At 48.3% G+C, this 20,437-nt stretch overlaps 2 protein-coding genes across 2 annotated transcripts in view; both read right to left on the reverse strand.

The window, feature by feature from the left end:
• Positions 1 to 14: 14 nt before the first annotated feature.
• On the reverse strand, positions 15 to 7,978 carry CETP (cholesteryl ester transfer protein). Its single transcript, XM_008924194.3, has 16 exons — positions 7,769 to 7,978; positions 6,656 to 6,770; positions 5,874 to 6,008; positions 5,277 to 5,347; positions 4,915 to 5,002; positions 4,733 to 4,802; positions 4,381 to 4,441; positions 3,674 to 3,765; positions 3,253 to 3,432; positions 2,781 to 2,831; positions 2,287 to 2,454; positions 1,007 to 1,074; positions 839 to 881; positions 677 to 746; positions 267 to 352; positions 15 to 171 (listed from the first exon to the last, which is right to left on the reverse strand). The coding sequence occupies exons 1-16, from the start codon at positions 7,911 to 7,913 to the stop codon at positions 97 to 99; spliced, it is 1,518 nt and encodes a 505-aa protein (XP_008922442.2). The 5' UTR covers positions 7,914 to 7,978; the 3' UTR covers positions 15 to 96.
• A 6,252-nt stretch (positions 7,979 to 14,230) lies between these two features.
• The window catches only part of HERPUD1 (homocysteine inducible ER protein with ubiquitin like domain 1), an 11,191-nt gene continuing 4,984 nt past the window's right edge, over positions 14,231 to 20,437 (reverse strand). The window contains exons 2-8 of the mRNA XM_029965506.1: positions 19,454 to 19,599; positions 19,295 to 19,369; positions 18,070 to 18,188; positions 17,468 to 17,590; positions 16,500 to 16,847; positions 15,874 to 15,979; positions 14,231 to 15,261 (exon numbers count right to left, since the gene is read on the reverse strand). Of these exons, the coding sequence (XP_029821366.1) occupies positions 15,094 to 15,261; positions 15,874 to 15,979; positions 16,500 to 16,847; positions 17,468 to 17,590; positions 18,070 to 18,188; positions 19,295 to 19,369; positions 19,454 to 19,599 (1,085 nt within the window). The 3' untranslated portion in view covers positions 14,231 to 15,093. The remainder of the gene's footprint in view (positions 15,262 to 15,873; positions 15,980 to 16,499; positions 16,848 to 17,467; positions 17,591 to 18,069; positions 18,189 to 19,294; positions 19,370 to 19,453; positions 19,600 to 20,437) is intronic.

The following is a 20,437-nucleotide window of genomic DNA, read 5'->3' on the forward strand; positions in this document are numbered from 1 at the left end:
TCCACCGAAGCTGATTTAAATCAGCTCATCTTTTAATTGGTTCACACACAGATCTTGCTGCTTGCACACAAGCTCCTCTCTATGAAGGGATCAGCTCTATAAACTTCTGTGAAGAAAATCAAGAAGCAAATGATGCGGGAAGTCAAAGTCAAGTTGCACGATTACGTATCCCTAAAAAGGGGGGAGAAAACAGAAAAATGTTATGTTAGTTTATGCCACACACCCAAGGGGGCTTTGAGAGTCAGGTATTTCTGAGCTCTGCTTACCTTTCTTGGGACGATCTCAGGATTTATGATATCAAATAGATTGATTCCTTTTTTGTCCATCAGTGAAGTCAGAGCTGATCCAATGCCTGTGGAATCAGCAAACCCATCCAGTTACAGGTATGGCCCTCCCAGCTTGCTCCTCACCATGTGCTTCCACCCTGTCTGCCTGTTGCCAAAACCTAATTGTGCCTCAGCGCCCCACGACCTTTGGCCCAACGGAAAACTCACTTTTCCTTTCTCCCAGACATTTACAAAGGGTTCCCCAAGTGAATCCAGCAGAAATTCAAAACAGTGATGTGGTTCCCCCCCTCCGGGCTCCTAGGGTTATTGATGGATTTGTTCAGGTTTAGGGGATCTGCTGTTAGGCAATTTACAGAGTAGGTTGGCACTTCCCCAAAGGGAAAACTCACTTGAAGTTACTTCTGGGATCCCAACAACCGAGATCATGTTCTGCAGGAAGTTTCGTAAGGATGGGTCATTCTGAAAGCCAGAAAATTCATGCAAAAAAAAATGCTTTAAAGACATCATTTCACCTCAAGTGGCTAAGAGAATACTTTTTTTCAAGGACTCACCCCACTTGGATCAGCTGTGCATTTCAAGACTTTAAACTCTATGCTGAAGGGAAGGAAAAAAAAAGGGTGAGGGGAAGTCACCTAGGGCTGCAGAGATCCTCTTTTTGTGCTGCTTTTAAGCACGGGCCAAAAAAGGCAACAAAACCCTCAAGAGACCACAGTACTGACCTGGAGTCCAAAGGCTGCAAAATGAGTTTCTTTTCCACATAGGCAGCTTGGATAGTGACCGTGATTTCCTGCAGAGAGAAGAACAGCAGGGTTGAGGCATAGCTCATCTTGCCTTGTAGCAGGGAGTTGCATTTGGACATTTTGGTTTGCTTTCTAGGAGCCAGATTTCAACATCCTTCTGGCTCCAAGGCAGCTGGGGCTACCACGGGTAGCCAGCAAATGTAAACCAAATTAAAAAAAAACAAAACAATCTCTGGTTTCTGGCCATTTAGGCTCATTTTCTTGCTGTTGCCTATGTGCAAACATTCATTTAAAAGGAGAATTTGTGATGCAGTTGCAGCTCACAACCAGGATTCTGGCAGTCCAGGAGCAGATCACATCCCGGGAGCCATGATTTTATGAACCACCTCTAGTTCAGTGCTTCTGCAATTCCATAATTTCAAATCCTTGAAATTTATGTTAAGATATCACTTGGAGTGCAAGAAACAGCCCTGTGTATTTTCCTGTAACAATCTGCTAATGTGGGATACTTGCTGAGTATCCCATAGGAAGGGAATTATTCTCAATTACAGTTTAACCCCTTAAATTAGAGAGTCTGCTCTACCCTCAGGGAGAGATTTGCATTGGTTTTGTGTCCATCCCAGCCCATAATTCCAAGACTGGACAAATATACTGCTTTCTTGTGATGTTACCCATGACAGGAAAGCTCCTGGCATTTCTTTTTTTTGTTTCCTTAGATTCAGTATAAAGCAGTTGGGGGTAAAACACAGTGTAAGCAGGAACTTTCATACAGGCATGCATAGAGGAAAAGTTTATATTTTGAGCTTCACGTTTTTCAGAGGTGCATCTTCATTTCAGAGACAACTATTTTCTAAGTGGAGGCCAGAGCTAGAATTAGGAAATGAGGAAATTTCAAAATAAATCCATTCCCATGGTGCCTTCATTCTCTCCTAAAACATCTCAGCTGCAGGGGTTTCCCTGTGTCTGATACAGGTTAATGGGGGCTCATCAGTGCTTTGTGCTGCTTTTACCACCTTGCACATCGGTGATGGGCTGGCCTGATAGAGGAGGCATTGAGCCAACACGGTCACTATCATCATTCCCAGCCTCAAATGCCAAGGGAAGAAATGGGAATGTTAAAAGGAACTTATATGCCTTCTCTACCTCCTGTGGTTTAGCCACCCCCCCTTCCCAGAGGGCTCCCTGCACACCAGGAATGGTCCAGATTTGGGACAGAGCCTGCCCCAAGATCTTCACAGTCAGGAGGCCCAAGAACTGACCTTCTCCATGTACAGAACCACCAGGGACTCTTCTCCTGCAGGTAGGATGCTGACCTCCACTGCTACCAAGCACTTCACGACTGTCCCTTCAGGCTGAACAGAAATTTGGGGCTGGGAGAGACTCCACACCTTGGCCACAGAGTCATTATAGGAGGTGCCTTGAAAAATCTGGTCAAGGAGCAACAGATGAGTCAGACTTTTCCCATACCAGTTTCGTGCCAACTTGCCACAGAGCTGCATCCCTTTTGTAGTCCCCAGTTCCTCCCCCTGTTCATACAAGCTCAATAACTCAGCCAGGTTTTAGGGAAGCTGTGCCATCACGGAGGGTGGAGAAATCCTCCTTGCAAAGCACAACAGCTTCTCCATCAGTCCCTGGTTTTCCCCATCAGGCCCACCCAAGACTCAAGTTGTCAAGGGAAGGACCCAGATGCAACAGAATCCTTTTGAAAATTCCTTATTTGACATCCAATGCTCAGAATAGGACCAAAAGTTACCATCTGTACCGCCTTCTGCTGCGCTTCCGTGTCCTCCATTTCAAAGAGTGCCTGCAGAAACAAACCAGAAACAGACTGTGGAAAACCAAACCACAAGGTTGTGATTAGCCCTGATCTGGGCTGGATGGGACAGGGCACTGAGGGGTGGCCTGTGCTCAGTTCAGGGGCATGGCTGAGCTCCCCTTGAGCTCACCCCTTTTCTACCTCGGTGCTTCCCCAGAAAATCATGTTCCCTTTACAATTCAGCTGACAAGTTTTCTGTCAGCTCATGTTATCACTCCAAGGGTTATATCACTCATTGCCTGAGAGAACACTCTTGATAAAAGGGCACCAATTTCAGCATCACGTGTAGTGGCTGACTATAGATTGCTATCTTCTACAGAAACCGGCTCTCACCAATACACGGTATTAAGAGAACTTATTACTCTCTCCCCAAAACACGAGTTAAGGAGGGAACTGCCCCTGAAATCACCTGCAGCTTCTCCCCTCTGATGGTTGATACCAGTCTCCCATCTAAGAAAGCTGCAGAGGCCAGAGAGCTGAGGGTGTGCTCGGACAGCCAGAAGTAGAGCATTCGGGACTCGGTCAGCAGCGACGGGGAGAAAACAGAGTCACTCAGGGTGCTGGAGTAGTTCTTGTACAGCACAAGGCCCTTCAAAGGAAAACAAGCACGTTGGCCGCGAGGAACAGCAGGGAGACAGAACAAAATGTCAACACCTGCATTTCCATTGCAAGGCAAAGGCCTGGCTGGTTGGACACAGAGCAGGGAGCAGGCTGGCATCAGCTCCCGCTGCAGCACCTCGGCGTGGCAGCACGGGACCAGCCCCTCCCAGCCCTCCAGCACACCCCAGCACCAGAAAACACTGGTCTTTGAGCAGCCTGGGTTACTTTACCTTGTGACGTGATTCTATGTAACCCGTTTGTATCAGGGAGTCTGCTGCAAGGGAGAGATCAACCATGATATCCTTGTCCCGGACAAAATTCGCTGCAGGAGGGAAACACAAAAACCTTGCACCAAAAATACAACCTCGAGCAGAACTTGCAACAGTCTCTTTTAGGAATCGATGCAAAAGGTGACTGGGAGTTGTAAAAGGACATGAGGATGGGACAGGGGTTCCCACTCTTTCAGGTGCTAGTGCTGATCCTGCTACAGCTCACTGACAGAATTGCAACACTGGGAAATAGGGATAAATACTCTCAAGTTTTACAGTCCACTGCTTTTCCCTGATATTTGGGACTGGGAAAATCTTCAGCAGGCAGATCCAAGTGCTGTAGTATCTCAGGCCCAGTACTCCAGTGCATGCTCCTGTTCCAGCTAGCATCAGTCCTGCAGCTATCCTGCACAGCTGGTCAGTGTGTACTGAAGGAGAAATTCCTTATGAACTGCATCTTTCAATCTGTGCAATCACCCTTAGAAACCAACCTGATGCAGAAAACTCAAAACATAACATTTCTAAGGTTTACTTTGCTGTTGTCTGAGGGCTTGGGATCTCATAAACATTTTTGAAGGATGTTTTTGGTGGATGCAGCTACTGCCCTGCTAGAGCTCAAATGTCGAAAGTTGCACTTAAAAGAAAGCAGAAAAAACAAGGATATTTACCTGCTAAATCAAGTACAAAATTTGCCAGCATCTGAGCAACAGAATTGATTTCCTTGCACACCTACAAGAGGAAAAGAGGAAAAAAACTGAAGGCATGGGGTAGGATTTTGAATTGTAGAGCAGAGCTGGGCCTCTCAGTGAGATCTGGGGGCTGTTGGTCAGAGTCCAGCAGCACCAATGCCAGCAACACCTCTCACTTTGTCCAAGCTGCTTTTCTTTTTTTTTTGTGGATTCAATTTATTAGTCTTATTTTTCACAAGCACTAACATTACACTGCTACTATCTCGTGGGCACATGTGAGCAGAGAAGTGTGTAGCTTACAAAGCTACAGAGAGCTTTCCTCTGTCCTTACCTCCCTCTTGAGAACAAGCTTCAGAGTGAAGGAGATGAAATCTGTGAAGAGCTGCTTCAGCCAGCCTGGTCTGTGTAAGACAGGGAGCACAGTCAAAGACCAGCAGTGTTCCCTGTGGTGGGTGAGATTTGGGGACCAGCAGTGGGGCAGTAAAGCTTGATTTTGAAGTGGGACTGACTCACTCTTTGTCTCCTTGGAGGTGTAATATGAGTTTGTGGAAAGTCAGGTAGCAGTCTGAGGCATCAGCAACCATTTTGTCCTCCTGGCACGCTGCATGGGATGGAAGAAAAAGAGAAAAAAAAAATAGCTAATTTGCTACTGAGATCAGAGGACTGAAGGGATTTATACCAGTTTCCTCCTCTTGAACCATTAAAACTATGAGGTCTTTGAGGGCCAGGTTGTCTCCCATCCTGTGTGCACAGGGCTCAGAGACCCACTCCCAGCCTCCCTATGCCATCCAGTCCCCACAGAGGTGGGCAGAGCCAGCTCAGGGTTGCTGCCCACCATGCACACTCACAGGCAGTGATCCCCAGCTGTCACTTACTCAGTTTAATGTCCAGCTGGAGGTCAATGGAAGACTCGATTTCAAAATCAACTGAGTGAAAAAGCCTCAAACTGTAATGGCAAGAAGAGAGGACATTTAGCAAACCATGCTGGGAGCAGCTTCTCCCTGACCACACGACAGCCACAGGGTGAGTTTTATAAACACCACTCACATCAGTCCTTGCACTGCAAGGACATGCTGCAGCTTATGTAAGATACTCTACTCTGGCTTTAAATGATTGCAAACTGCTCTCTCAGTGGCACTTTGGACCATTAAACCCCTTTTTTATCCACTGAGACTTTATAGAGCAAGGAGGGGAGGGAAGAAATCAGCTCGTAAGCTTTGGCCATCTTGCCTCCTCAGGCACAGTGAGGACAGAAAGACAGAAAGCCAGATGGGCAGAGCAGTGACAGGGCTAAGCAGCACTGCTAGTACATAAAATCCTGTCTCACTTAGGCAGTGAGCAATGTTGGCATTGCCAGAGAGCCCGAGGGGTGCAGCCCCTCCACACCTGCTTGTGCCATGGGCCAGTGCCCGTGGGCAGCAGCAGGAGCTGGGGCTGTGGTGCTCAGCCACTTACAACCAGGTGGTACTTACAACCAGGCCCCTGCGTAGCCGTAGGTCAGGGTCCCTTTGAAGGAGGCCGTCACATTTTTAATGGCAAGATAAATGGCATTATTCTCCTTAAGCTCCACGTCGCTCTTCTCTATGGACAAGTCATTGACCTGGATGCTGGAAACAACAGAAACACAGTTTGCCTGCAAACCAGGGCTGTTTTCTGTGGCTGGGCGAGACAGGTTTGCTCCCGAGGACGTGGGGGCTCTAAGGGACCTGTGCTAGTGCCAGACTCAGAAGCTTTTGCAAATCCCAGGGGCCAGGCACAAGGAGAGTGGTGTTTTTGCTCAGCCTCGGTGCACTGCAGCTCCCTGGTGATGTTTGGAGGTGGGGGAATGCTTTAATCAGGAAACACGGAGCAGCACAACCCTGTTTTCCTGCAGTGCTCTGTGCGACCGCGGTCATGGCAGGAAATCTGTCCTGCTAAGGTACCTCTACATTTGTTGCCCCCAAATAAAAGTGAGTAACACAGCGACACCCAGCCTGGTTTGTCACAAAGCACAGCCAAGCGACATCCTGCTGACAGGGGTGGCTCTGGCAGCCCCGGATGTGTCCCCTCTGCTACTCGATGTGCCTTGGGCACCATCTATTGTCAGTGGCCCAAGGTGCCCCAGCCTGCAGGGACATTGTTCCTCATCCCTGTTGACAGAGGTGTGCTCTACGTGCTGCCAGGAACTGCTGGATCAAAGCTCCCTCCGAGGCCGGTTTCTGCTCCCCTCCCTCAGCCCACATCCCCCCTGGCACAGAGACACAGAGATACTCACTTGGTCAGCTCGTAAGCCACCTTGCCCAGGAGACGCACGGACCTTTCCCCGGTGATATTTGGGAATTTGGCACTTCTGAAGGCTGCTTGGATGACCTGTGCTGTTTCCTGGTTCACTGTTGGTGGAAGAAAAGGGCAAAGATCCCAAACTGCAACCTGTCCTGGCTGCAAAGTTGGATCTGCACCCTGGATTAGAGCACTACAGAAGGGTTTTATCCAAGGCACTTCCCTTAGATTAAGGAAGCACTAGAAGTAGTTTGAGTAAAATAAAAAAATCCCTAACTTTAGCAGCTGATGGCAGCAAGGGACAACAGTGTGTGTGGTTCAACAGTCACCAGCAGGCCTGTTTCCAGGGAATCATGCCCAGTTTTCACACACCTTAGGAGCAGATTTTTGAAAGGTCGAGGCTGTGCTCATCCTTACACCACACAAGCCATTGACTTTACCCCAGTGCTTTTGCTCTGTTGCTGCTTGCTTGTATTGCAGTCAGCTCTTGGGTCTCCAAAGGAAAACTTCTGATACTCAAGTTTCTGTGCCTGTTTTCCTAATGTTATCCAGCCCATTCCAGCCTCAGGCATGTGCTTGTATAGGATTTTTTTTCCTTCCAGAAATACCCTCTCTTAGTTTGGCCCAGCATCCTTCTCTGCATGTACCCCTGTCAGAGGGGATGGGTCAGAGCTGTTCCCACCCTTCACAGAACTAATTATTCTTCCCCCACCCATAAAGCCCCCAAATCCTTGCAAGTAAACCCACAGCAGCAGAGAACCTGCTTCCCCCCCTTCTGCACACTGACCCCAAGAAATGAGATTGCAACAAAGAGAAATCAAACACACATTTTCTCTAGCTTTTCCATCATCTTTCCCTCAGCAAAGAACAGTACTAAAACGTTGGGCTGACGGGCTGGGGACCCTTTTCAAGCTCCTTTGAGAAGCTGTGCCTGTTCAGTTCAGGTGCCCATGCTTTAACCTGTGCTCCCAGGCAGGTATTAATACATCTTACCAGATAAACTGTTTACCCAAGACCCGGGGAAGCAAGAAAGCCCCTCACTTGGCTGATCTGTCCCTGACTTCTGGCAGAGATGGAGCAAACACAGCCCCACAGAGCAGGCACTTACACAGCAATGCCGCGGGTTTGGTCATCCTGCAGACGACCCCGGTGGCTCTGTAAGGGAAGGGCCCGAAGTCACAGGCTGCTGATGCATGGACAAGCACCAGCAAGATCCTGAAGATCCCCAGTATCATCCTGCCAGCCCAGCTCATCTTCAGCCAGAGTGGAGAGCGTTGATGAGACCGACTGATTCCTGGCTGTGGTTTTCATACCTCCAGCAGAGCCCACTCGACATGCCCACAGGACATGACCTGCTTCCTCCACTTATCAAAACCCATCACACATTTCCTAATCTTCCTATAGCTTCCTTAAGACTCTTCAAGTTGCTGGCTGCCTTCCTCCCTCAGCAGGCACTTGGGGCTGCAGGGCTTTGAGCCCCTGCCAAGATTGCTCTAACTCAGGACATGGATGCACCAAGGCGGGTGGAGAAAGCTGGAGGGGGATGGAGAGTGGAAGAGGATAAAGTCAAGGGAGTGACCTCACACACAGCCTCCAGCCAGTTCATCATTTTCTCTTCATGCAGAAATATTCCATATTTTGCATTCCTGCAGTAATTCCCAGCAAAGCCCTGTTCAAAATGTACCTACAACAATAACTGCTCTCCCTTCCACTGGTTTAAGGCACGTTGTGGGGAAATGGAGGCATGTTCCCGGGAAGGGGGTGTTTCCTGCTGCCACTGGGTGAACCCACATCTCCCACATCCCTGGAAAACTCCATGACCAGAGCACTGTGGTACTTTCTGCCTCTTGGCTGGATTTGTGGATGATCTTTGGTTTGCCACCTTCCCTGTGGGAAGGAACCCACTAAGCTGGAGCTTTTTATGTACCCAGACTCTCAGCTGCTATTTGGGGACTTCAGAGACCCAAGTTCACACCCGGCCTGCATGCCACTGTCCACCCCTGCACCTCTGTTATGGTGCTGGGGCCCATCCCATTCCCAAAACGAGCTCCAGGACAAAACAGAGCAGGGTTATTTCGTTATTTCAGCAAGGAGGCTCACAGCAGCTCCCATGAACCATATTGCCAGCAAAGACTGACAGAGAAGGACAGGTGAGAACTTGTCAACCCCCCGAGCAAGACGAGGTGCCAGCCTCCCTGCTCTCCCTGGCAGATGCCTCATCCCATCCTCCCTGCGCCAGGCGAGCACGTTTCCTCTGGGGACCCTGCTGTCCGGCAGCCCCCACCCTGCCCTGCTGTTTTCTTCCTGAGTTGAGAAGGTGAACGGCCTCGGGTACCCTGCGGGAGGCACTCACGGTCACTGACCTGCCGAGGGAAGCCGAGCATCTGCAGGCTTCCTCCGGCTTTGCTGCAGGACGAGCAGCGCGTGGCCGAGGACAGGCTGCGCCGAGAGCCCACCCTGCGCTGTGAGCGAACAGGTAAATCATTGGAAGCACAACATACAGACAGAGGGTGTCTGAGCAGTGGAGAGCCCACATGGCAGCCCAGTGCCATCATCTCAGCCACCACAGCAGCTTTCCAGAAGGAAGCTGCAAAGGGCACAGGCATGTTAGAAAGGGATTTGAATTCAAGGGGCTTTAACGATGTACCAGCTCTAGTTTCTGTCCTTCAGCTCACGGCTCTGACATGCTCAGCCCTCCCCAGCAGCTCGGAGTTCAAGGGATGTGAGCACAGTGGCCGACACCTGGGATAGAGGGAATCCTGCAGACACAGTAGGAGGGGGCTCCTCAGGTGCTGCAGTGCAAACACAGAGGTAGGTGAGGCACTAAAATTGACACTTAAACCATCATTTGACAGGCTGAGGGAGCTGGGGTTGTTCAGCTTGGAGAAGAGAAGGCTCTGGGGAGACCTTAGAGCCCCTTCCAGTATCAAAAAGAGGGAGAGCTACTTTTTATACCAGCAGATAATGATAGGGCAATGTTTTTAAACTAAAAGAGATTTAAATTAGGTGTTAGGAATAAATTCTTTACTCAGAGGGTGATGAGGCACTGGCACAGGTTGGCTGTGTCAGTGACTTCACTGACCTAGACAAGCTGTGGATGCCCCACCCCTGGAAGTGATCCAGGCCAGGTTGGATGGTTGCTTGGAGCAACCTGGTCTAGTGGAAGGTGACCCTGCCCACAGAAGAGGGTTAGAACAAGATGAGATTTAAGGTTCCTTCCAATCCAAACCATGTTGGGATTCTATGACAAACTGACAGAGATGCTGTTGTGCTGGGTATCACATGAGCACACGTGCCTGCACCCTCAGCAAAGCTTTCAGTAGAGAAAAGACACAATCCCATTTATTGTAGGGCACAAACTCAGGAGTGTTGCACACAGTTAAAGTTTTACTGGAGCAGATCCAGAGGAGACACTGCAGCAGGGAAGCAGCCCCATTGAGGCTGGTGTTGGTCACTGTAAGGGAAAGTAGAGCAGGACCCAGGAGGCCACAGCCAGCTCTCTACCCAGGGCAGCAATTCATACCAGCATGGAAGAAAGGTAAAATGGGCATTTCGATACAGGGGTATTTGTCACCAGTGTCTCAGGGTAGGTGAAGGCAGAAAGCCCAAGACTCCAGACCCAAATGGTAGATCCAGTGCATTTACAGCCCCCTCACAGGCCAGCTCCCCCACCCCATCACTGCTGCAGAGTCTGCTGTCAACAGACAACCAGAGCTGAGAGAAAAGGAGGACAGGGAACTGCCGGGCATTGACCTCCAGTGGGAACAGGAAGGCTGGAGACTTTCTGCCTACAATAGCAAAAGCATGTGGAACACAGAGATGCTGTGAGCATCCTTGTCCTGGAGTAACCAAGCAAAGGCCAAGGCAGCAGGGACTCCACAGCCCACCCTCCTCCCAGTGAAAGGTCAGGCTAGGAGGAGTCAGGTCAGATTTACAAGCCTAAAGAAAGGTTAATTTTGGCTAGCAGGAGACAGGACAGGCTTTAAACACCAAAGAAAGGGTAAACACCCAAGCTGCTGTGCAGTACGTCCAGAGGGGATGCTGGAAGATGTTTTGATAAATATTTGCTGTGTAAGGATGTATCTGAAGGCTGTGCATGCACACATGTACTCACCACCTTGCTGGGGACTGTCCTACAACTGAGGTTGTTTTTCCCCACGCTGTCCAGGGCAGAGGTACATCACAGTGCCATTAATCTTTGTGCTGCATTGTTTGTGACCCAAACATTTGGTGCTACCCTGCAGCTGCTTCCTGAGAGAGCCTTCCAGGTACCCTGTCCCCACATTGCTCTGTAAGCAGGATGGGCTCCAGCACCACTGCCAGGACTCACACAGCAGCTCAGCCCAGGGCTGGCAGGAGGGTCAGCCCAAGACCACTGTTCCCATCTGTCCTAGAGGCTTACAAAATGCAGACAAATAACATATTAAACCAAGATTTTTTTCTTTAAACCAGTTAAAGCTCTGCCAACATTTGAATACAGACTTGTGATGTCAAGTGGAATTGTTTCTGCAGCACTGATCCTGCACTGCCAAATCCACACAAAGATCAGTAAATACGACTTTCAGTGCTAATATAAGAAATTTGGATGGTTCTTCAGCAGCAGAGGCCACTTGAGCAGGCACAAGACATGGGCCCAGAAGCAGCATTTCCCAGGATTTGCCCAACCCTCCTAGGCAGGCAGCTGAGTATGAACTGACCCCAAGCCCCTCACTGCAGGTTTGGGACCAGGCTGTACAACAGCACTGGGTCACCTCTATGATATCATTCCTTTTGATATTCAGACCACGTTAAATACTAGCAGACATTTCAAGGGCTATTCTCATGAAGCAGAGGGGCTGAGGTGAGATGATGAAGATGCAGCTGGCGTGTTTGGTGATGCAATGGGGGAACAGCGCTGGGATGGCCTCGGAGGAGAGAGACCCTTTGGATGCACAGCTTTGCAAATCCCACCAGCCTCACAGCCAGAGATGGATCACAGGACAAAGACCAGAGGGAGGTTGTAACACTCAGCTGGGCAAGTGCACAGCTGTTGGGATGTCCCTGGCTGCTGAGAACAGGAACAAGCACGTGCACAAGTGAAACAGCTCTTCAGAGAAGAGGGGAAGTCATACACCCACACCCCACCATCCACAGCTTATCTGCTCAGCAGCAACCCCATTCTCATGAGATTTATGTTCCACAGGTGGAGGACAGGAGCATACCCATGGTGACAAACAGGACTTCAGTGGTTTCCCAAGGAAGCAGCCTGTTGGGAGTTTCTGCAACAAGAAAAATGCCTGAGAAGAACAGACTTCATTTCTCCCACGACTTGTTTTTCAGCAAGGACAGAGAACTGCTCTCAGCCTGAACAAGCTGCCAGAGCGTATCAGGACACACGACAGCAGAGGGATTGGCTTTATCCCGCTGCTCACTTTGCCACCCTGTGGACTGTCACTGCTGCACAACCCGCCTGCTCTCGGGGAATCCCACACAAAAAGCCTCAGGTTGCACAGGATTGCACCTGACCTGACCAGGTACAGCTCTGCAGCAGAGCTGCTCTAGCACACCTCTGTGTAGCTGTGCTCACGAGTGTGCAGAGGAGCTAAACCAGCAGCAGAACGACACAGCTTGAAGTGTGAGCCAAGACAAACCCAACCTCCTAAACCCACAGCCTCAAGGCCCCTTCTGTTCTCTGCAGATTCCATCCCAGCACAGGGCACAGAAGTTACTCCCAGAAAACCTCTCTGGAATTCCTATGCTCTTTCAGTAGCTTTGCTCTGGAAGATTCAAGGCTCATTTTTTTCTGGTGTCTGACCTGGATTCCCTCCCCTTCAGGCTCGTGCTGTCACCCACAGCTGGCATTGAGGGCTGTATCCCCTTCCTTGCCATCCCTCCTTACATACTTCACTGTTTGCATTGCCATCCCTCCAGGCTGAGCTGACACAGTTCCTTCCACACCTCAGCCATCCCTGCTTGCTCCCAGCCTGTCTCAGGCAAAGCAGAGGCCTCCACTGGTCGGGGATGAGTGGCAGGGGTTAGGGCCACCTCGGACTCCCAGCTCCATGTAACACCAGGCTGGCTGGCTCAGTGACTGGTGTTCAGAGCCCTCAGCCAGGCACTGCCCTCTCACATCCTGGTGCTCCTGCCCGGGTGCACTGCTGGCAGCTGCCTCTGCAGGATTATACAGCATTTACTTCCACATTACATGTCCTCTGCTGCACTCACAGCTTCCCTCCACCCAGTGGCAGAGGTCATGCCTTTCACTGAGCCATTAAGGAAACACTCAGAGGCCCAGGAGCCTCACTGCACCCCTCCAGTGGCATTAGTTACACATCACTAGTTTTCCAACTAATTTTAAACCAATCTGCCTGCTCATGGGAGCAGCAAAAGCCTCAGGACAACAACAGATGTTTTGCTGTCAGATTAGAGGTTTTGCAAGTAATCCAGCACTATGTGCTTGCTGCCTAAACCATACCCAGTTTATTCCTGGCTGCCAGGAAATCCCCTCTCCTGCCAATATTGGGCACAAGCACAGATCAGTTATGTGGGCACTTTGCCAAGACACCTGAGTGATTGTTTGCTACACCCTGAATGGAAAAAAAACCCAAAACCAAAACTCCATCATCCACAAAACACTTGTGGGATCCCCCCAGTGCAGTGGCTCAGGATGCAGCTGCAGTGAGAGCTGTCACCTGGAACCCACCCTGTGCCTACCAAAGGGCACAGGGACACAGCCTGAGGGCACACAACTCTGGGGATGCCTTTGTTCAGCAACTGCAACTCCCAGAGTGGCATCTGAACAGTCAGAGCACCAGCAAGGCAAGAAAGAGGGGGTATCTCCTCCAAGAACATCCTCAAAGGCTTATGCAGGATATACCTGAATTAACAAAACTCACCTCATCTCAAATTATTTAATTCTAAATATTTAAAGAGTATTTTACCACTGTCCTACCCATCTTCCAAGTGTCCAGCAAACTGGAGATGTGGCAGGAAATCAACTCAGTAATAGAGCTGGAAAAGGAATTGCTCAAAGCAAAAACACCACTAGGATTAAGCTCCCTACCACAGGAAACACCAACAAACCATGTCTAACATCAGCCTGAAGTGGCAAGATCAAGCAGTTACAACTGCTTGTACCAACTCATGCATGTCAGCCCTGATGAGACACTCCTAAACAAACTGCCCTGCCAAGTGCAGGCAACACTGAGGAAAAGCATTCCAAGTTCCATGAGTGGCAGCTGTTCCTGGACAGCACATTTCAAGCCAAGTTAAAACCCTGGGCCAAGACAGTGTGTTGCAACTCCACCAGCAGTCACACCAGGGCTCAAGAGGTCAAAATTTCCAAATACCTGTGGAATTTCCTGCCCGTGGCCACTTGTGTCAGCCACTGTCAGTGAGCAAACACAAGCTACCCAAGGCACTGCTAAAGGCTGCTGGAGAACACAGGCAAGGAACTGAGTTTAAGGCTCTGCAAGCATCTTTGCCCCTCATATCCCAACTCATAATTTTTCATGACAAAACAAGGCAAGAGCACATCCTGTGCTTTGCACAGGTAGTCTTCCAATTGCTGTAAGGTGTATACAAACGTGGATATAAATGCCTGCAAATTTTATTGGAATCATAGCCCTTAACCACATCAGAAATGAAAGGGGACACAATGAAATAATACAGGAGAGACACAGTGGAACGAGGATGCAAAGTTGAATATAGGTATTAGACTGCTTCGACTTTGCATCCAAAAGGAGTGAAGTTTACACCTTGCATAATGTTTTGCTACACAGACCTGAACACGCTCTTCTCCCATTATTTGGCAGTGGGGGTGGAGGGGGGTAGGGAGGAGAATTAAACCTTGAGTTTAAACTATTTGAATTTGGCAACGTGACATTTAGTCTGCAGCTCCACTGAGGTAATTGCTTATCCAGGTCACTGTCTTACAGTCCTCCACTTTGTCCAACAAGGAGATTGCACAACACATCCTTCATAGGAAAATATTTACAAAGAAAATTAAAAATACGGTCGAAGCAATTTAACAATGGATTTTCCCTAAAAATCCACTAATGCATATCTAGCAAAAAAATTTTTTTTTTTTGAGATCCTACACTCAGTGTAATTAAAACAGCATTTGAAACATTCCAACAGGAATCACGTTGCACAGAAGAAGCAATTTGCTTCTCTAACATTTTTGCACACCCGCTCGGAGCCTGTGCATTTAAGTGCACAAGTTCACAACGCCAAGCCTCTACACAGGTACCTAATAAATGCTGTGGAACAAAGTTCTTTGGAATGAGGACAGGCATTTTAGTCTCTAGGCTGTAACGACGTAAGGCTTCTTTGCAGCTTTATTTGCTTGGCCAGTGAAAGCCAGAGGAAGTGCCTTCCACGTCTGGTTTGGAGTTGGTATCGGATTGTCTCAGGTGCCCACTGCAGTTTCCAGACAAGCAGATCGGTGACAAATCAGTTCTGGGTCACTCCAGGCCCTTCTGGAAGGAGGGATGCAAAGAATGTCTTGAAAAACACCCATGCTGTGCTCATAAGTGAAGGATTAGCCTGCTGCAGTTCTTGTAAAGCCTGTCCCTCATCGGGAGGTGCCTCGGATGCATCTGCTCTGCCTGCATTTCCTCCCTGCCAAAGGAAAGGATATTTGGTAAATGAGAGTTTCAGAAACGCATTACAACAATCAGAGATCCAACAGCAGGTTTTGTTGCCCAAGTGTCACTGTCTGAATATAAAATCTTCCAAGTATCCCCAGACACAAAGTCAAAAAACCAAGATGCACACTGGTTAACCCTCACTGTGTGTCCAAAAACACTGTCTAGGACAGACATGCAGCACCAGATCAGGTGAATTATGTATTTACAGCCAACTAACTTTCACTGACATCAACCAGAAGCGTCAGCTTGAAATACAAGACTCACAAACTGTTTGCAGACCCAAATCCTACAGAGGTGTAGTCTGAACTCTGTCCTCAGTTACAGACTGTGACAGACCACTCTCCATTACAACTTCCTGAAGGGCAGAAGCAACTAAAAGATAACATTCAGTCTGAAGTATTTTGTAGAACAAAGGAATGAATATACTACACCAGTGGAGGACTCAGTTGCAAATTATTCCCCCATGGAAGACAGTTTCTTATAAAGGTTTAGAGGGAAGCTTTTGCTATGCATAATAAATAAACCAAAAGTGAAACTTGACAGGGTTTCATTCTCATGGTTTAAAAATACAGCAAGACAATACCTCTAAGTTATTGTTCTGGTCCTGGTTTGGAGCAGCTTGAGGAGGAACATTGCCTGGGAAGGGCTGAACTGGTCTTCGCCTAAATGGGAACCATCCAGCGTGGTGCCTGGGGAAGGCAACAGATTTTAATTAACGTTGTTTCAACATTACTCCCTCCTGTTACACCAACAGCTCCACATCTGACTGCTCAGAGCTGCTGGCAACAAGTTCAGCATATTAAGGTCTTTCAGCCCTGACCCATTTTAGTACTTTCAAAGCCTCCAGTTCACAGCAAACCATGGGGTTGGAGGGGAAGGGGAGCATCTGCTCCCATTCCAAGCAAGCAGCACTACATCCAGATTTGCACCCAGCATTCTACTGGAAGTACAAAGAGCCTGCTTGATTACCATGTTTGTACAACCCTGGGTAACTTCTCTGTATTCACCCTAAAAAAAGGGCATGACAAAGAATATAGAAAACCAGCACTACCTCACGAAAAGTACAGACCTCGTTATACTGAGTTATACCATGACAGAGGAGTGGTTGGCCCTTTCCAGGTACAAGTGGTGAGGCAGCTGAGTGCAGCACTGAGCTCAGTACTTCAGTGGAACACTTCTGAATAGTAAATATTCATCCCATACACTTACAGATACATCAGAAAGGTGCCGCCCATAACCAGGAGGAGTCTGCTGATACTGGAGTAGAAATAGACCATGTTGACAAAAACATATAACAGTGTTGCTGAGTAGAGCCAGTCCAGCCAGTCCCGATTGCCACCCTCCTCCTCTTCCTCCACGAGGGGACCCCCTTGGGCATTCATCCGCAGGTTCTGGTTGGCCACTGCGTTAACCTGGGCAGCAGCATTCTGGTTCCCAGGCTGGTTCTGTGCAGGAAACGGGTCTGGGAGAGGAGCTGGAGGTGTCACTGGAGCCACCGGTATCTCCTGAGAACGCTGTGCATGGGATGGGTCACCAGATGCAGCAGTAGAAGCCAAGCTGGAACCAGAGAGCAGAGTACAGAACGAGGCTTAGTCAAATCTTTTCACACTTAACACAGGCACTGAAAAACCTGTCTGTCTTTAAGAACAGAGTCATCACATGCAAGCAGAAAGCATCAAGTTTAAAGGCTACAGGAGGGTTAAAAAGTTTTAGTTCTACCCATTAGAGCTGTACAGTGATCTCAGCCAGTCAAACCAGGCACACTCCCCTATATGAATAACATCAATACTTCACAAAAAAATTTAGAGCAATCTGCCTAAAAGCCTTCTGCCAGTCTCAGCTTGACCTCTGTCACTGATCTCCAGTCAAAGCAGCTGCGTGCTACTTTGAGCAGTCAAAAAAAGAGCTAAGGCTCATCAGCAGGATTACATTTTCTCTGGAGACTCCTGCCCTCCTGATCAGAGTCAGAGATCTGCAGGGGGTAAGCCTCAGAATCAGTGGCCTGAACAGCAACAGAGATCACATGGCAGTTAGAGGTGCATTCCCTCAACATTCAGCACGAGTTCCAATGAAAAAGAGTCTCCAAACACCATCAGAAGAGGAAGAACTGCCCGGAGCTCTCAACTTCTTGTATTACAGTTTCTCTTCCTACTGGTAGCTTAGGACAGAACACTTACTATTGCATGTAGTACTGCCTTGCATAGATCTGCTGGAACCATGACATCTGCAGCATGCTGTAGGTTGTGTAAGCAGAGAAGCCAGGAGCCACACTCTGGAAGGGATGCCGAGTCGTTTCCAGCCTTGGTCAAAATTTGAACACATTCATTAGCAAACAGTGGACAAACAGCAAGAGTAATTTATTACAGAACAATGTAAACAGGTTCTGCCATTCTGTGCATTGAGATGGAAAACTGATTCTTCCTTCTAGAATATTAGAGACACATCTTTACCCATGTGAATAAAAGGAAGATTTTCAACTAACATTTCAACTAACAGTGCATTTTCCTTTAGATGCCACATCCCTGGGTGTGTTCAAGGCCAGGATGGACAGGACTCTGAGCAACCTGATCTAGTTGAAGGTGCCCCTCATGACATGAGGTTTGCTTTTAAAGGTCCCTTCCAACCCCAATTATTCTATGTCCTCTAAAGCTTTTATATGTAGCCTCATATTTGGCCCATGTTCTGTGAACAAAAGACAGTATGTGTGGCATAAGGAGCTGGTATCCAAACACAAACACAACATTTAAAATCTTACTTATGTACATAAAAATGTACTTACCCATTACTGGCTTCTACTGAAGACTGGCCACCTGAAGAGCAATTCAATCTTCCACCATTTGAGGAAGATACAGATTCCTGACTGGCTTCTGATGACGACTTGTGCTGATCAGCTTTAACCTAGAGAGAACAGTGCAGCCAGTGAGGTTCACTCAGGACACCACACACACCTTATGCAAAAAGGTTACATCACCCAGAATATGTTCTTTTTTTAACACTGCTAACCCAGCTCACACACTTAGTCCTGCACGGCACCACTCAGCGCTGACACTGCTTTTGGGCACCACGCCACAAGCACCTCCAACAGTACTTTAAAGTTCCTTAAAAAGAAAAAAATGACTGGGATGCAAAATTGACTTGATGTTACTCTTCCCTTTCACCAGATCTACACTGTACTTATTACTTCTCGTGCACACATTCACTGCCCATCTGGTTCCCATCAGAGGGAACAGAGGAAACCGCACACAAGGCAGTTTGGCTTTTTATTATGGCAAGTTTGTACTTGCATGCACCACCTGCTGTACACAGAGTTCAAGAGCTGTTCTGTGGTGATAAATCTGTATAATATCCAGCCAAAGTTGGCTCACCTCTAGCAACCACCAGGCACAGGTAGGGTAAGCTCAAATTGCCTATAATGGGCAACAGGAACACACCTCTAGAAACATTTGCCCACCCACTTCAAAGTAAGGACTGGGTTTGGCCATTTGCACTTGAAAACAGTAAGTACTAAGTTCAAGCTCTAAGATTCAGCCTGTAGAGAGGAAGTCAAAGATGAGTCATTAATGAGAGCAGTTAAAGTGTCCGAGCTCTCAGCTTTCTTCCTTCCCCATACAGATCAGAACCACTTCCCCAACTTCTGTGTGTTCTGCCCACAAGCTCAGTCTAAGAGAGCCTGGAACATGACAAATCATATTCTCTTTACTAAAAATGAATTTACCAGAAAGCATTTCTCCCCTGAGCAGCGTGTTACAACTAGATGATAGTTCTCATATTTCTTAACAGATGTCATGAGAATCTTTACTGATGAATTGTAGAGTCAATTTTTTTTACTCAGCTTAATCCAAATACATTCTCACATTCCTAAACAAAGTATCACAAACTAATACTGCTGCTACATTAACAGGGAAAACCTGCAGTACCAGGAACTTTAAAATGGTCATTCAGCACTTCTCATTTTTAGTTAGAACCCCAAGATTCAGAGCAGCTTGTTAACTTAGCTTAAGTACCTCTGATTTGGTTTCTTGCACATTTGCAGGAGTCTTGAATTTGTACACCAAATGAAGAGCATGCAATTCCTCATGCTAAAAATGTAAGGGAAAACACGTTAAAAAAAAAATCACTTCTCTTGATATATTTCAGCACATGGCAAAAGATATTTTTTATACCTTTGGCAGCAGTTCTCTCAGACAGTGATGATCAAGCAGCAGCTTCCCAGAATAAATCAGCTTTTGGTCCTCTTCAGGCTTTGAAGAAAGAAAACAAAGAGTAGGATGACTTCTCTGCCAAGCACACACAAGAACTACTGACACAACTTACAGCCAGACAAGAGGCATGGAGCTGGGAGCACCCCACACATTAAGGGGCAGAGGGAATTGTTCACTTTAGCTGAATTTAGATGTGCACAACTGAACGCCCAAGTGTGACATTACTTGAGTGACGTCTAAATTACTTGAGTGAGGTCTAAACCAGTAGGAGGATATAAAGCCCCTTTGGCAAAGGACTTGGTTACATGCCATCTCTTTTACAATCCTGACAAAAACATTTGTGTTTCCCAGAAACAGGTTTGGAGTTCCCTCCAATCTGATCAGCACTGAGAGCTGTAAATCTGTTACAGCCCATCCAATGAGTCCCAGGAGCTCTCCACCTGGAGCTGTCCCCCTGCAGCACAGCAGTCCCAGAGCCCGTTTCTGGGCAGTCACCTCACTCCCTGGAGAGCAGGGCAAAAGCACGAGGCGGTCAGACCCTCTCCCAGGCAACAAGCACCAGGACAGGGGGAAACGGCCTGAGGCTCGCCAGAGCAGGCTCAGGATGTTACGAAATATTTCTTCACTGAAGGAGTGGTTAAGCATTGGAACGGGCTGTCCAGGGAGGGGGGAGAGTCACAGTCCCTGGGAGCCTTCAAAAAATGAGCAGGCATGGCACTTCACAACACGGGTTAGCGGGCACGGTGGTGTTCGGCCAAAGGTCGGACTTGACGATCTTGGAGGTCTTTTCCAACCTCTCTGACCCCGTGAAGAGCACAGCCCCTCCTGCGGGGACGCCTCCCGTGGGAGCAGCGGGTCACGGGGCGCGGCTGCTCCAGCAGCTCTCACGTGTCAGCCCTCGAGTCCTGCGGCTCAAGGGGCAGCGACGCTTCTGCATTTCAACCC

The sequence above is a fragment of the Manacus vitellinus genome, unplaced genomic scaffold (genome assembly GCF_001715985.3).
Source record: "Manacus vitellinus isolate BGI_N305 unplaced genomic scaffold, ASM171598v3 scaffold_10_pilon, whole genome shotgun sequence".
NCBI lineage: Eukaryota > Metazoa > Chordata > Aves > Passeriformes > Pipridae > Manacus > Manacus vitellinus.

Bases quoted from the DNA above. Each gene is read 5' to 3' on its own strand.
- CETP (XM_008924194.3), bottom strand. From the start codon at position 7,913: ATGAGCTGGGCTGGCAGGATGATACTGGGGATCTTCAGGATCTTGCTG. The intron at 1,075-2,286 runs GTCAGTTCTTGG...TTCTCTCTGCAG, and splicing joins TGGTTCTGTACATGGAGAAG to GAAATCACGGTCACTATCCA. The intron at 882-1,006 runs GTCAGTACTGTG...CCTTCCCTTCAG, and splicing joins TTGCAGCCTTTGGACTCCAG to CATAGAGTTTAAAGTCTTGA.